The 15,462-nt window shown below is 38.1% G+C and overlaps 1 protein-coding gene across 8 annotated transcripts in view; it reads right to left on the minus strand.

Moving 5' to 3' along the window:
• USP3 (ubiquitin specific peptidase 3) overlaps positions 1–15,462 on the minus strand; it is an 85,338-nt gene that overhangs the window by 2,619 nt on the left and 67,257 nt on the right. For all 8 annotated transcript variants that reach the window (XM_021940632.2, XM_021940634.2, XM_021940638.2 and 5 more), the window contains 4 exons: positions 15,000–15,106; positions 14,750–14,830; positions 474–592; positions 89–202 (listed from right to left, as the gene is read on the minus strand). In XM_021940632.2, the coding sequence (XP_021796324.1) occupies positions 89–202; positions 474–592; positions 14,750–14,830; positions 15,000–15,106 (421 nt within the window). The remainder of the gene's footprint in view (positions 1–88; positions 203–473; positions 593–14,749; positions 14,831–14,999; positions 15,107–15,462) is intronic.

Below are 15,462 nucleotides of genomic sequence, written 5' to 3' on the forward strand. Positions count from 1 at the left end.
GTATGTCAGTGACCTCTAACCTCTCCGTGTGATGACAATCTTACTGAAGAGCCATTTTTTCACCATGCTAAAAAGGTAACCACCTTACCTCTAGTAAGTAGCATTTCATGTCTAGGCCTCTCAATGGAAATTCTACATATGTATCAACTTTATTTCTTAAATATGCTGTCCAGTGAAATCTTTTCAAATGTAAGCATAGCACCTGGAGGACAGAGATGAGGTCAAAGATTGTGAACACCTAAGTTATTTTCAAAGTTTGATACTACTATCAGTTCAGTAAATAACATTTTAGCTGCCCTATCAATCATTCTTCCATGCATACCTTATGCATTCATTCTGTAAAGGGTTTAGCTTTTACTGAAAATCCTAGAGACATACAGAACAGTTCACATAGTGTAAAGTTATAGACATAGTCTTAGCAGTCAAGCATTTTTCCCTTGAAATTGCTTCATAACTCAAAATTCAACACTCACCTTGGGTAGTTTTTGAATCCAAAACTTTTTTGTGGACTTTTGTTTCTTTTTGCATTTATGGCACATATATAACTCTGTCTCATCAAGTTCTTCTAAGTCAGTAAAACTGCGAAGACAATCTAAACAAATTGATTTTGGCAGCATTAAAACAAGATACCTTTTATAGAGCCAATGTACTGTAGAAAAAAGACTGAACTTTGAAGCTGAATGACGCAGGTTTAAAATCTCAGCTTTATTAGCTATACGACCTTAGAAAAGTTAACCTTTCTCAGTTGCAAACTGGAGACAAAAAATAATACCTACTTTGAAGAACTATTGTAAGGGAGACAAATAACATGTGTAAAGCACCTGGCATCATGCCTGACATCTGGTGATCAATTGTGTTGGTTTTACTATTAATGAAAATTCATCTGGATAATTCTGATAAAATGGTTTCCTGATGAATTTAAAGTTTCAATTGTGGTTTTCTGTCAATATGTTACATGATAGAGGACAAAGCTCCAAGCTCATTAAAAAAAAAAAGTCAAATTTAGATCATTTAAAAATCAACATAGATCACAGAAGGCTATGCTATCAACATTCTCTGTCCAGACTCTGTACTCTCAGTTCCTAGATAAATCACAGCTACATTTTTTTTTTTTGGTTTAAAGATGTAATTGTGTAACCTGGGGTTTAGTAAACTACAGCCCTAAAACATCCAGCCAGCCACCTGGTTTTGTAAATAAAGTTTCACTGGAACACAAGCCATGCCCATTTGTTTACATTACTGTCTGGCTGCTTTTACACTACACCAAACTGAGTCACTGGGGCAGAGATCTTATGTGGTGCAAAGCCTAAAACACAGCAAGTTCTCACTTCATGTCATGACAGGTTCTTGAAAAATGTGACTATGTGAAGCAATTTTTTTCTCATCAATGTTATAACTAAACGTTAAAGGAAACTGTTACTGGAGGAGCTGCTGTATGTCATTTTGCTTTAAACTTGCAGTTTCCAAGAAATTACTGATGACATTAAATGAAGACTTACTGTATTTACTCTCTGGCCCCTTTGCCAATTCCTGATGCAATCAGATATTCATAAATCTATATAAAACGCACGTTATTCTGTAGAAAAAATATGAATGCCTATGGACCCCACACTTGGATTTTCTCGAGTACTCAAGGAGCCAGGGTCTCTGTGCATGGCCTCTCCTAGAGTTGTGCAGTGGGCAACCTGTGCGGCCATGTGCTTCTTAACCAAAAATAATTCTCCCTCCTCTGCCCAGAAGTAGCCATTATCCTGACTTTTATGTTAATCATTTGTCTTTACAGAGCATGTATGTATCTTTAATGTATTAGTTTAAAGTTGGGTAGCAAGCAGAAACCTAGCTGTGTACAGAAAAGCACTCTTGTCTCTGTACTCAAGTTTCCAAGCCATAGTCAGCCTTTGTGTCTGTGACAGTAGCAGACGGCGCCCTTTCAGGGAAAGTTAGTGGAGGCAAGGTGTGACAGAGGACTAGACAAAAGTCTTGAATATGACTTTGTTGCCTGATCCCAGTACCTAGAAGGCACATCCTACACCTGCCTCCCTACAACTCAATTCTCACTCCTTTGAACCTTTCTCGACCTCCAGTGGACAGTTACCATTCTTTCCTCAATTTTCCACAAATACTAGAATTGCCAACCTGCTCAACCTGCTATTTTATGTCAAGGATGGTTCCTGGGAAAGGATATATTTTATATATATATATATATATATATATTTTTTTTTTTTTTTTTTTGAGACAGAGTCTCGCTCTGTCACCCAGGCTGGAGTGCAGTGGCGCAATCTCGGCTCACTGCAAGCTCCGCCTCCCGGGTTCACGCCATTCTCCTGCCTCAGCCTCCTGAGTAGCTGGGACTACAGGCGCCCGCCACCGCGCCCGGCTAATTTTTTGTATTTTTAGTAGAAACGGGGTTTCACCGTGGTCTCGATCTCCTGACCTTGTGATCCGCCTGCCTCGGCCTCCCAAAGTGCTGGGATTACAGGCGTGAGCCACTGCGCCCAGCGATATATTATATTTTGACATTACATTTCCTGAAGAAAGTCTCAGACTCTACACTCAAACTTGCAAATAGAGTGATGTTGTTCTCAGGAGCCTCCCAAGTCCCACATCTCTGGCTACAAAGAGCACTGACTACACAGCAGACTGACTGGCTGGCACTGATAATCCCTTCAGACTGATCACTATGGTGCTTGTGAGCTCTGCAGGTGAAGTCATAGATGCTTTCATCAGCAAGTATTTGTTACATCATGTAAAAAGCTATGGCCTTGGCGGGGACAGGGCGGGTCATAGGGAGAATAAGAAATAAGGAAAGGAAACAGAATTTTCCACATTTAAAATCATCATTTGAACACTCAAACTAGAAAAAGGAGAACTTCAACATGACAAAGGCCATATATGAAAACCCACAGTGAACATCACACTCAATGGTGAAAGACTGAAAACTTTTCCTCTAAGATCAGGAAAACAAGGATGCTTACTTTTGCCACTTCTGTTCAACATAATATTGGAAGTTTTAGCTAAAGCAACTAGGTAAGGAAAAAAACATCCAAAATGAAAAGGAAAAAGTATAATTATCTCTGTTGACAGATCACATGATCTCATGTAAAAAACCCTACAGTTACAAAAAAATTAACTGTACCTGAAAGCTATGAAATGTTGCTGAAAGAAATTTTAAAAGACATAAAGACATCCTGTGTTCATGGACAGGAAGACTCACTATTGATGTCAGTTCTTCCCAACTTCATCCATAGATTCAGTGCAATCTCAAACCAGCAAATTATTTTGTGGATGATGACAAAATTAAAGTTTATTATGGAAAGGCAAAAGACCAAGAATAGCAAATACAACATTGAAGAAGAACAAAATTGAAAGACTGATATTACCCAACTTAACTTATTACAAAGCTATAGTACCAAGACAATGTGCTGGCGAAAGAAAGAAAACAGATCAGTGGAAGAGAATAGAGCACCCAGAAATAGACTCATACAAATATAGTCAACTGCCTTTGACAAAGGAGCAGAGACAATACAATGGAGAATGGATAGTATTTTCAACAAATGGTACTAGAACTGGACATTCACAGGCCAAAAAAAAAATCTAGACACAGACCTTTTATTCCCTCCACAAAAACTATTAAAATAGATCAAAGGTATAAAACTTTCAGAACATAGGAAAAAATCCAGATGACCTTGGGTTTGGCAATGGCTTTTTAGATGCAACACCAAAGGCATAATCCATGAAAGAAGGATTTATAAGTTTGACTTCATTACAATTAAAAATTTTTGCTCTGTAAAGATTAAATTAAAAATTCATTCTGTCAAGAGAATGAAAAGACAGGATACAAAATCAACATACAAAAGTTAGTTGCATTGCTACATACTGACAATGTATTCATTGTTTGTTAGGTATTTCCAAAAAGGAAATTAAGATAATTTCATTTATAGTAGCATCAAAAAGAATAAAATACTTAGGAATACATTTAAGGAGACAAAAGACTTATACCTGAAAACTACAAAACACTGCTGAAATAAAATTTTAAAGACATCCTGCATTCATAGATTGGAAGACTTGATGTTGTTAACATGATTATTACTACCCAAAGCAATCCACAGATTCAGTGCAATTCTTATCAAAATCCCAGTAGAAATTTTTGCAGAAATAGAAAACCCATCCTAAAACTCACATGGACTCTTAAGGAATCCTGAATAGCCAAAACAATTTTGAAAAAGAACAAAAAAGTTATAGGACTCACACTTTTGATTTTAAAACTTACTACAAAGGTACAGTAATCAAACAGTATGGCACTGACATAAGAACAGACATACAGACCAATGAAATAAACTCTTACATATACAGTCAACTGATTTTTGACAAGAATGACAAGACTACTCAATGGGGAAAGGACCATCTTTTCAACAAATGGTGCTGGGGAAACTGGATATCAACATGCAAAAGAAGTTGGACAGTTACACCATATACAAAAATTAAAATAGATCAAAGGTCTGAAACGTAAGTCTTAAAACTATAAAACTCTTAGAAGAAAACATAGGGAAAAAGCTCCATGACATTAGATTTGGCAATGATTTTGATATGACACCCAAAGCACAGGCAACAAAAGAAAAAATAGATAAGCTGAACTTTATCAAAATTAAAAAATTGTGTATTAAGGGACACTATAAAGAGAAACCACAGAATGGGAGAAAAATATTTGCAAATCATGTATCTGGATAAGGGATTAATGGCCACAATATATGAAGAACTCCTAAAACTCAACAACAAACTGATTCAAAAATGGGCAAAGGACATTAATAGACATATCTCCAAAGAAGCACAAATGACCAATAAACACATAAAAAGATGCTCAACATCACTAATTACTAAACTCAACGACAACAACAAACTGATTCAAAAATGGGGAAAGGACTTTAATAGACTTTTCTACAAAGAGGCACAAATGACCAACAGACACATAAAAAGATGTTCGACATCACTAATTACTAGGGAAATGCAAATCAAAACCATAGTGACATACTACTTCACAGTTACTAGGATGGCTGTTATTTAAAAGACAAAAACAAAAGCAGAAAATAACGTGTTAGCTAGAAAGTGGAGAAATTAAAACCATTGTACCAGCCAGGTACGGTGGCTCATGCCTGTAGTCCCAGCACTTTGGGAGGCTGAGGCGGGTAGATCACGAGGTCAGGAGATCGAGACCATCCTCGCTAACATGGTGAAACTCCGTCTCTACTAAAAATACAAAAAATTAGCTGGGCGTGGTGGCAGGTGCCTGTAGTCCCAGCTACTTGGGAGGCTGAGGCAGGAGAATGGCATGATGAACCTGGGAGGTGGTGGTTGCAGTGAGCTGAGATCACACAACTGCACTCCAGTCTGGGCGACAGAGCAAGACTTCATCTCGAAAAAACAAACAAACAAAAAAAACCGTTGTACCTTGCTGGTGGGAATGTAAAATGGTATAGCCACTGTGGAAAAATTTGGCAGTAACTCAACAAGTTAAACAGAATTATGATCCAGCAATTCCACTCTTAGGTATATACCCAAAAGAACTGGAAGCAGGAACTCAGATACATGTACACCAGTGTTCATAGCAGCATTATTTGTAATAGCCAAAAGGTGGGAACAACCCAAGTGTCAACAGATGAATGGATGAACAGAATGCAGTCTATACATACAGGAGAATATTAAGCCTCAAAAAGGAAGGAAATTCTGAGATATGCTACAACATGGATGAACCCTGAAAATATGCTAAGTCAATCACAAAGGGATAAGTACAGTATGATTCCACTTAATATGAGGTGCCTAGAATAGACAAAATTCATAGAGTGTAGAATAAGAGTTACTGAGAATAAGAGAGGAAAAATAATGAGTTACTGTTTAATGGGTACCGAGTTTCTGTTTAGGATGACAGAAATTTTTAGAAGTAGTAATGGTTGTATAATATTCTGGGTATGCTTAATGCCACTGAATTACACACTTAAAACAGTTAACATGTTACATTTTATTCTATGTATATTTTACGACAAGTTTTTAAAAAATTGTTTTAAGAGACAAGGTTTTCCTCTGTCACCCAGCTGGAGTGTAAAATAGCTCACTGCAGCCTCAAATTCCGAGGCTCAAGCAATCCTCCCCAGTAGCTGAGATTACAGGCATGAGCCACTGTGCCTGGCTTTTTTTTTTTTTTTTAAATAATTGACAATATCTGCTTGAAACTTTCACAGGCAAATAAGAGGGCAGGGAGAATATGATGACTCCGAGATACTGTCACCCCAGCCTCTCCATCCCATTAGCCAGATGGTTGTAAGATTCACCAGCAAGACATTGTTGCCCATGCTACCTAGCCGCACAACACTGAGAAGTAGAAACGCCTCAACAGCAGAGAAGCCTTTTTCCCCTATATTTAACCTGTACAGACCCACTTTCTGAAGGGGTCTCCCCATGTGTGGAAGCATGGGGTCATTCAGAGAGGGCTACTACTGAGTTGGTGGGTGGTATTCTAAATCTCCTTTAGTAACTATTTAGAACCTTTAATTTCAGGAATTTGATACCCTGAGGAGCACTGAGATTACTGAAAGAATGTATCAACATTTCACAGTAACTCATCTGCATTTATGTGAAATGCACATAAATACTAGACTGCTCTCTTGTTCCTTCTCCCTGCCAGGCAAAGCCCCTGCCATCACCCTGCTCCTTTTCTGAAACCAAAGCACCTCTCACAGCCTCCCTTCCTGTCCTCATCTTCTCTCCAACGCAAAGGAGGTTCTTTATGCCTTCTCCTAGCATCTTCTTGCTTTCCAACATTTTCTTCCTCCCTGCCTTTTTGAGCTGCTTAAACTTACAAGGTGACCATGTAGTGGTCTCCTTGCTGATTGATGCACAAGATAATGGAGAGTTAGTCCTTTTCATCTAAGGCCATGTGAGATACCAAAAAGGAATAGACACTGTCAAGTCAGGCCCATAAGATGATTCATAAAGAGGCAATATAAGCTGAGCCTGGTTTTTCAAACCCTCAGTTTAAAAAATGATGGCGCCACCTAACTGCCTTGAGAACCCCTCTCTGTTCTCCGTGCTGTTACAGCCTGCCAAGAGGTGGGGACATCCTCAGGATCCCAGCTGAAGCAGAAGGTAAGGAGACTGTTGTGCCCAGGGGGGCCTCCTGGGGAGTTCCATAAGGAAGTGCTATTATAGTAAACCCTAGTTGGATTAGTAGAGAACAATCTGCGCTACCACTGTCATCTCTTCATGGGTTTTAAAAAGTTTCTTGAGCATCCCTGGAAACCTATGCCTATTGGTAATCCTCAGCCTCCCACAGTGCTGGGATTACAGACATGAGCCACCATTCCCGGCCCTAAAAAAACAACTTTTAAATCACAGTTTTTAAACATAAAATTTCTGAACTACAGTATGTCTGGATGATAAGCTTATAAGGGATGTGTATGCTCCTCTTTTTACTTTTTTGAGTTTTCTCCAAATTCCTAAATGAATATATGCATAAAGAAAACCATTATTAAAACATATAGGCCAGGCGTAGTGGCTCACGCCTGTAATCCCAGCACTTTGGGAGGCTGAGGTGGGGGACCATTTGAACCTAGGAGTTCAAGACCAGCCTGAGCAAAAGGGCGAAACACTGTGTCTAAAACACATACAAAAAACTGGCAAGCATGGTGGCATGTGCCTGTAGTCCCAGCTACTCAGGAGACTGAGGTGGGAGGATCACTTCAGACTAAGAGGTTAAAATGCAGTGAGCCATGATCCTGCCACTGCACTCTAGCCTGGGCAATAGAGTGAGACCTTGTCTTTAAAAAAAAAAAACATGGGCCAGGCACAGTGGCTCACACCTGTAATCCTAGCACTTTGGGAGACCGAGGCAGGCGGATCACGAGTTCAGGAGTTTGAGACCAAACCAATATGGTGAAACCCTGTCTCTACTAAAAATACAAAAAAAAAAAAAAAAAAATTAGCTGGGTGTGGTGGCGTGCACCCATAGTCCCAGCTACTCAGGAGGCTGAGGAAGAAGAATCGCTTGAACCCAGAGGTGGAGGTTGCAGTGAGCCAAGATTGCACCACTGCACTCCAGCCTGGGCAACAGAGCAAGACTCCATCTTAAAAAAAAAAACCACACACACACACACACAAAACCAACACACACATACATATAAACGCATGAACACATATTTCTTTAAGAGGAAGACTATCTGATATAACATACCCTTAAACATTCACAGATTTGGCAACTATTTTAACTATTTGAAAAGCCTGAATGACCCTGAAATGTACTTCAGTTCAATATTTTGCAGCAGCATGAGTGTGAATTTCACCTCAGAGCTCACATGTGGAAGCGAATCATATGGCCGGTAAAGAGTCTATTAGCAACCAGGCATGGTGGCTTACGCCTGTCATCCCAGCACTTTGGGAGGCCGAGGCAGGCAGATCACTTGAGGTCAGGAGTCCAAGACCAGCCTGGCCAACATGATGAACCCCATCTCTACTAAGTACAAAAATTAGCTGGGCATGGTGGTACGTGCCTGCAATCCCAGCTACTCAGGAGGCTGAGACAGCAGAATTGCTTAAACCTGGAGGTTGCAGTGAGCCAAGATCGTGCCACTGCATTCTAGCCTGCATGACAGAGCAACACTCCATCTCAAAAACATAAATAAATAAAAGAATCTACTAGCTAGTAAATAAAAGAATCTAGTAGCTATCCAGTGTTCACAATTCAGTAAGGATCTGAGGAAGCTGCTTAATGTTTCATTTGTACTTTACCGCATTTCCTAAAAGAAAAAATAAATATATACTTATATAAATATTAAAATAATATATAAGTATATATGCTTATAATATATTCATATATATATATATGCGTACCAGTTTCTGAAACTCTTAAGATTCTCAAAGATTTCAGGGCATATATTTCACAACTGTCAGTCTTCCACATGATATAAACTGTTAAAATAGCATCTCTATGGAAAGCAGAAAATAAAGCTAGTTTGTTGAAGTTATTAGATCAACTTTATATACTATATAAATTTAATTTAGCAAAGCAGTAGTTTGGAATTATACATTAAGTTAATATGCATTTTTTACTCTCCCCCAAGTAGGTATTATAAAGGTGATACACACTGGTTAAAACAAATGAAAAAATAATTCAGTTCCATTTCCCTCCTGAATCTCACTTCCCTGAGATAATCACTGTGAACAGCACAGTGTATGCTGTTTAAGAATTTTAGCACCCATATGTTTTTTATCTTACACAAATGGAATTATTCCACACACATACTTCCATGGACAGTTTTTTACTACACAATATTTTGTAGCTATGTTTCTATGGCGTAGTTATTGGTCAACTTTATCTTTCTTAATTGTCACATAATACAATTTATGAAACCAGTGCCCTACTGGTGAACATTTAAATTGTTTGATTTTTTTCAATAACAAAGAGTGTTTCAATTAAAATCTTTTACACATATTATTGTCCACCCTTGTAAGTGAAATTAGTATGTCTAAGGAAATGCTTATTAAAAATGGTGATCACTACCCTCCAAAAACAATCATGCCAATTTATACTTCTAACACCAACACGAGTGTCCTCTTGCACTGACATCCATCTTTATCCTTTTCATCAATCTTGTTTTACTTACATTTTCTTGAATATGAGGATTAACACTTTTTAGATGTTATAATGATCATTTATATCTTACTCATGTACTCTGCCCAAGTCACCTTTTTCATATACGTCCAAATATTTGTCTCAAGTTTATCATCTCTTTTCCACTTTGTCTATGGTCTTTTACCATTGCTCAATTATATTTATGAAGCATTTCCCATTATAGGTTCTGGCTTAGAAAGATTTCCCCTATGACAAGATCATAAAGATGCTTTCCTACAGTGTCCTGTGGTTTTATGTTTCATATTTAAATACTGAAACCTCAAATTAGGGAAAGGATATGAGGCAGGGAGGAAATCAGTGTTTTCCCAAATTAATTTTCATTAACACTAACACCATTTATTGCCTAATTTCTTATTCATCCCACTGATTTGACATTCTTTGGCATATTGTAAATTTCCATAAATATTTTACATTAGCACCTGCTCTATATTCGTAGTTCTAGGACATTTCCTATCCCATTGCTATGTTTCTACCTTACTTTCATTTTAAAAACTTCTTTAACTCCTCTTGAGAATTTCTACTTACAGAGGAATTTTTTAATAAATTAGAATAGATGTAGGGAGTAATTTGGGAGAAAATGGACATTTCTGCAATATTGGGTCTTCCCATCCAAGAATATGATGTGGCTCTTTTTATTCAGGCTTTATCTGTCCTTTTATAATGTTTTACTAAAGTACTGCATATTCCTTATTAAATTTATTAAGTACTTTTGAGTTTTTATTGCTACTGTGAATAGATTATTCTGCTATGTACAGAAAATCAGCTGCCTTTTTGCCTAAACTTTTTAGCTCCATGTTTAGAACATATTTATCAAAGTATTACAAAGTATTACTTGTGTTTGATTTTTTTTTAAATTGAGGGCTTCTAGAAAAGCAGGTGTCTTCCTGCCCAGTCTCAACTCTCCATGACAATAGTTAATATTTCTTGTAATTTTCCAACTGATTCTCCTGAAATATTCTAGGTATATAATCAGTCTGTCTGCAAATGTTAATAATTTGGTCATTCTTCTTCTATAATTTATTCTTATTTCTTTTCCTAGTTTATTGCCTTGTTTTTCCAGAAGACGTCTGAGCAGTATTTCAGTAGGTCTCTTGGCTTATTTCCGGCCTTAATGGAAAATCATCAGTGCTTCACCAGTGTGATGATCACTGATAGCTGTTAATAATTGTCATCAAGTTAACATTTCTATTCCTAATAAAAGTTTTTTCTTCTCTTTGTTTTTGAGACAGAGTCTCACTGTGTTGTCGAGGCTGGAGTGCAGTGGCACGATCTCGGCTCTCTGCAACCTCTGCCTCCCGGGTTCAAGCCATTATTCTGCCTCGGCCTCCCGAGGAGCTGGGACTACAGGCACATGCCACCATACGTGGCTAATTTTTGTATTTTTAGTAGAGATGGGGTTTCTCCACATTGGTCAGGGCTGGTCTCGAACTCCTAGCCTCAAGTGATCCACCCGCCTTGGCCTCCCAAAGTGCTGGGACTACACTGCGCCCACCCCTTTATTCTCCTTTTAATCAGTAATGGATTTGGGATTTTATCGGTATCTTATTTGGACATTTTTGGTTTTTTTTTTTTTTTTTGGAGACAGGGTCTCACTCTCTCACCCAGGCTTAAAGTACAGGAGCAGTGAAGGCTCAATGCAGCCTCCAACTCCTGGGCTCAAGTGATCCTCCTTGCCTAAGCCTCTTAAGAAGCTGGGATTATAGGCATATACCACCATGCCCAATTAATGTTTCTTATTATTATATTATTTATTTATATATTTAGAGACAGAGTCTCACTGTGTCACCAGGCTGGAGTGCGGTGGCACGATCTCGGCTCACTGCAAGCTCTGACTCCGTGGTTCAAGTTATTTTGCTGCGTCAGCCTCCTGAAGGAGTAGCTGGGATTACAGGCACTTGCCACCACGTCCAGCTAATTTTTGTATTTTTAGTAGAGACAGGGTTTCACCATGTTGGCCAGGATGGTCTCGATCGCCTGACCTCGTGATCAGCCTGCCTCGGCCTCCAAAAGTGCGGGGATTACAGGCGTGAGCCACCATGCCTGGCCTTCTTATTTTTGTTTGGTACAGACAGGGTCTCACTATGTTGCCCAGGCTGGTCTCAAACTCCTGGGATCAAGCAATGCTCCCATCTTAGCCTTCCAAAGTGCTAGGATTACAGGCATAAACCACTATGCCCAGGCATTTGGCCTATTAGAGCATTTTCATTTGTTTTCACCTAATTATATTTCTAGTATTAAATCAGTCCTATTTGATCTCTGTATATTATTGTTTTAGTACACTACTGAGTTGTATTTGCTAATACTTTATTTAGGATTTTTCGATCTATAATATAAGTGAGATCAAGCTATATTTTCTTTTTCATGGTATCTTTATCAGGTTTCAGAACTGGGGTTATTTAATGCCTTCTGCAATATGCATATTTTTAGTTAACTTCAAGTTATTTAAGTTATTTAAGATGGGTCTTTCTCACCATGACTTTTGCTTTTTAAAGGAAAACTAAGCTTAACAATTACAAATCCAAAAAGTACACAAGTAGTTCTTGTCAAGTGGACTCAAAACATGTAGAAGACTTACTAGGTAATCACAAGTCTCCATTTCCAGTAAATAAAGAAAGGTCTATGAGTCAAGTGAAGTCCATGACATTCTGGATGTCCAAGAGAAGTGCCCTTAATTGATAAGGGTGGTCAACAAAAACACAATGAGGAGGTACCAGATCCTGTCATGGACTTTTTAAAGCCAACAGTAAGCTCAAACAAAAATCAAGCCTGAGGATTCAAACAAAAGCCAGCTGATATTACAGGAAACGCTTTTCCGGCCAAACCCTAAACTACTTAGGATGGTCTGGGCCCCCTGAAGCTAACACCAATCACATCAGAGTTCAAGGATTCTGTGCCAAGGACAATACTCCCTGGGATGCAAGGCGGATGCCACTTGCCACTTCTGTTGTTTGGAGAATAATCGGCCATCTATAAGCTGTGTCATGCACTCTCCTCCTGGATGGGCTCAAGAAGTGAGACTCTGCTTGGTATTCAAGTATTCTGGGATAAGTCATAACTGAAATGTTACGAAAGTCAATAAGAACCACATATAGAACCAACTCAGAATGAGGGAAACAACACAGAAGGAAGGAAGGAAAGAAGCCTAAACAAACTAGTGTCTCTGAGTCTTCTAGCCAAAGATCATCTGGATTTACTAAGTTTTGTTAAATATCAGAAAGTACTGTTCAGGCTGGGTGCGGTGGCTCATGTCTGTAATCCCAGCACTTTAGGAAGCCAAGGTGGGCGAATCACTTGAGGTTAGGAGTTGAAGATCAGCCTAGCCAACATGGCAAAACCTCGTCTCTACTAAAAATACAAAAATTAGCCAGGCGTGGTGGCATGCACCTGTAGTCCCAGCTACTCAGGAGGCTGAGCCAGGAGAATCGTTGAACGTGGGAGGTGGAGGTTGCAGTGAGCCAAGATCGCACCACTGCACTCCAGCCTGGGCGACAGAGCAAGACTCAGTCTCAAAAAAAAACAAACCACAAAAAAACAAAAAGTATTGTTCAGATATATATCCATGTATATATAGTGAGGAACAGTTTTTAAACTAACGTGATTAGTACTGTTCTTACTGAAGAGTTTATAAAATGATATAGTTTGAGGCTAATTCCTTTAATTCTCACTGACTTCCACTGTAAATAACCAGGTATTTATGATTAAGTTAGCTTGTATTCACATGCCCTAGATATAAAGAGAAAATGTGTGATATTTGACAATATCAAGCATACTGTGAATTTTCTTAATCTCAAATAGGCCAAAAACAGTTTTGGAGCCACATACTATAGCCATATATTTTGCAGAGAAGTGGAGTGGGGCTTTTTCTTCTGTATTCCTGTTATGGAGACAATCAACACTGGTCGTGTAGGTAAGGAACAAACTAAGCGCATCCACAAAATGTTTCATATACAGAGTTGTTCCGGTTCCTTACTGGAGTGTAGTCTAGTCATCCCACGTATCATCTGATGGATTTCTAGAAACTACCTGAGCAACAGTGCTACAAGTGTCTGAGACCTCTGCTGCTTCTAACAAGCCAAATGCCTCACATTACACAGAATGCCAGTAACGCAGAGAAGCCTAGCCCTTCTCCAACAGAAAGTTTTATTTCCACTAGGATAATGTGATTCTAGAGTAGTGCTGTCTAACGCAGGAGCCCCCTACTAGCCCCTGTGGTTTCTGAGCACATGTGGTTCAAGTGTGATTAAGCAACAGAATTTTAAATTTTAATTAATAGCTACATGACTCATGGTTATCATATTGGACAGTGCAGTTTTGCAATAAAAAAACCATCATGACAATACTCCCTAAAATAGAGAAAAGAGAATTACTTTTAGTGAACATACAAGTCAGAGTAGAAACTGTTAGCTTCAGTGTAGAGTTTCTGATAAAATACAGACTCGGCCCTCTTTTGTCTATCCTAGCTGCTTCTTTATATAACTAGCAAGAACAATTAGCCATTTTAATTGTGACCTGTGTGTACACTTATGGTCTACGATAAAATTTTAAGTAAGGTCTTCTGCCTTGATTACAGTAGCTAGTATTCATCAAGGAAAAAATATGTTCAAATCTCCCTAAATAAATGTGAATTTTAACAGTCTTAAAAGCAGGGCCTCAGGCTTAAGCAGCAGTTATATCATCCAGAGATTTCTCAAACTATTTGACAACAATACATAATACCATAATTTATAAGACTCTGCTGAGTATTTTCTTCCGATAGATGCTAGTGGGATAACTACAGAATAACTTCTGTTTCATTTGGTCAGAAAAACTTCTGCTACAGACCTTCTATTTTAAAGTCAGTATTAAAAAGAAGAAAAAAATGAGAAATATTTTATGCTTCACACAATATCTTATGGCAGACATTCTTATTCAGTAACATTTTGGAGGGTAGGAAAAGACATTCAAGTTTGACTTTTAAGTTATAACACAGATTTATTAAGGATATTAACCACATAGCACATATAGATGAAGCTTATCAATCTATTCCATTATTTAAAGAAAAAATACTTTAGAACATTCAAGTATCTTTACCTCGTAATGAACAAACTGGTCCATTTTCTTGATTCTTAGAGCGCTTACTTCTGAACTGACTTGGAATATCTAATGAAAGGTCTTAAAAGGAGAGATAAGTAAATAAAGAGCTGTTAAAGGCATATATGTCTACTCAAAAATAATTTCACAAACTGATATATTTCTAGATTTCTCTTTACACTTATTTTTTGAAGGAAACATTAAAATTATTTTAATAAAATATTATATATCCACATGCCACATAACTTACCTAGGAATGGATCAAACTTTCTAGATTCTGTCCCACATATGAGGCAGTTAACCTCATTTTGGAGAATGCCTCCGAATATAGCCGTGACAACAGTAGATGCTCCATTTCTAAACAAAATCACCATATAGGAAAATATCTCAGTAAGAAGCCATCTCTTTGACACTTAAAAAACTACAAATATTTGTTAAAGCCCTACAGATGACTCCCTTTGAGGGAATATTTAAATCATTTATTTCTAAGTTAAAAAATAATATAAAAATTTCAAAACCATAGACACATACTAAATAAAAGGTTTAAGCCACTGACCTCCCCCAATGCCTTCATCCAATCCCACTACTTTCCCCAAGAGTAACTAACACTGGCCATTTGCTATCATAACAGATCATATGCATGACTCTGCACAGGGCGACATGACTCCTTCCATTCCCTCCCCAGGTTAGGCCTCAAAAGGAAGAAACTGCCT

This window comes from Papio anubis, chromosome 7 (assembly GCF_008728515.1).
Source record: "Papio anubis isolate 15944 chromosome 7, Panubis1.0, whole genome shotgun sequence".
Lineage (NCBI taxonomy): Eukaryota > Metazoa > Chordata > Mammalia > Primates > Cercopithecidae > Papio > Papio anubis.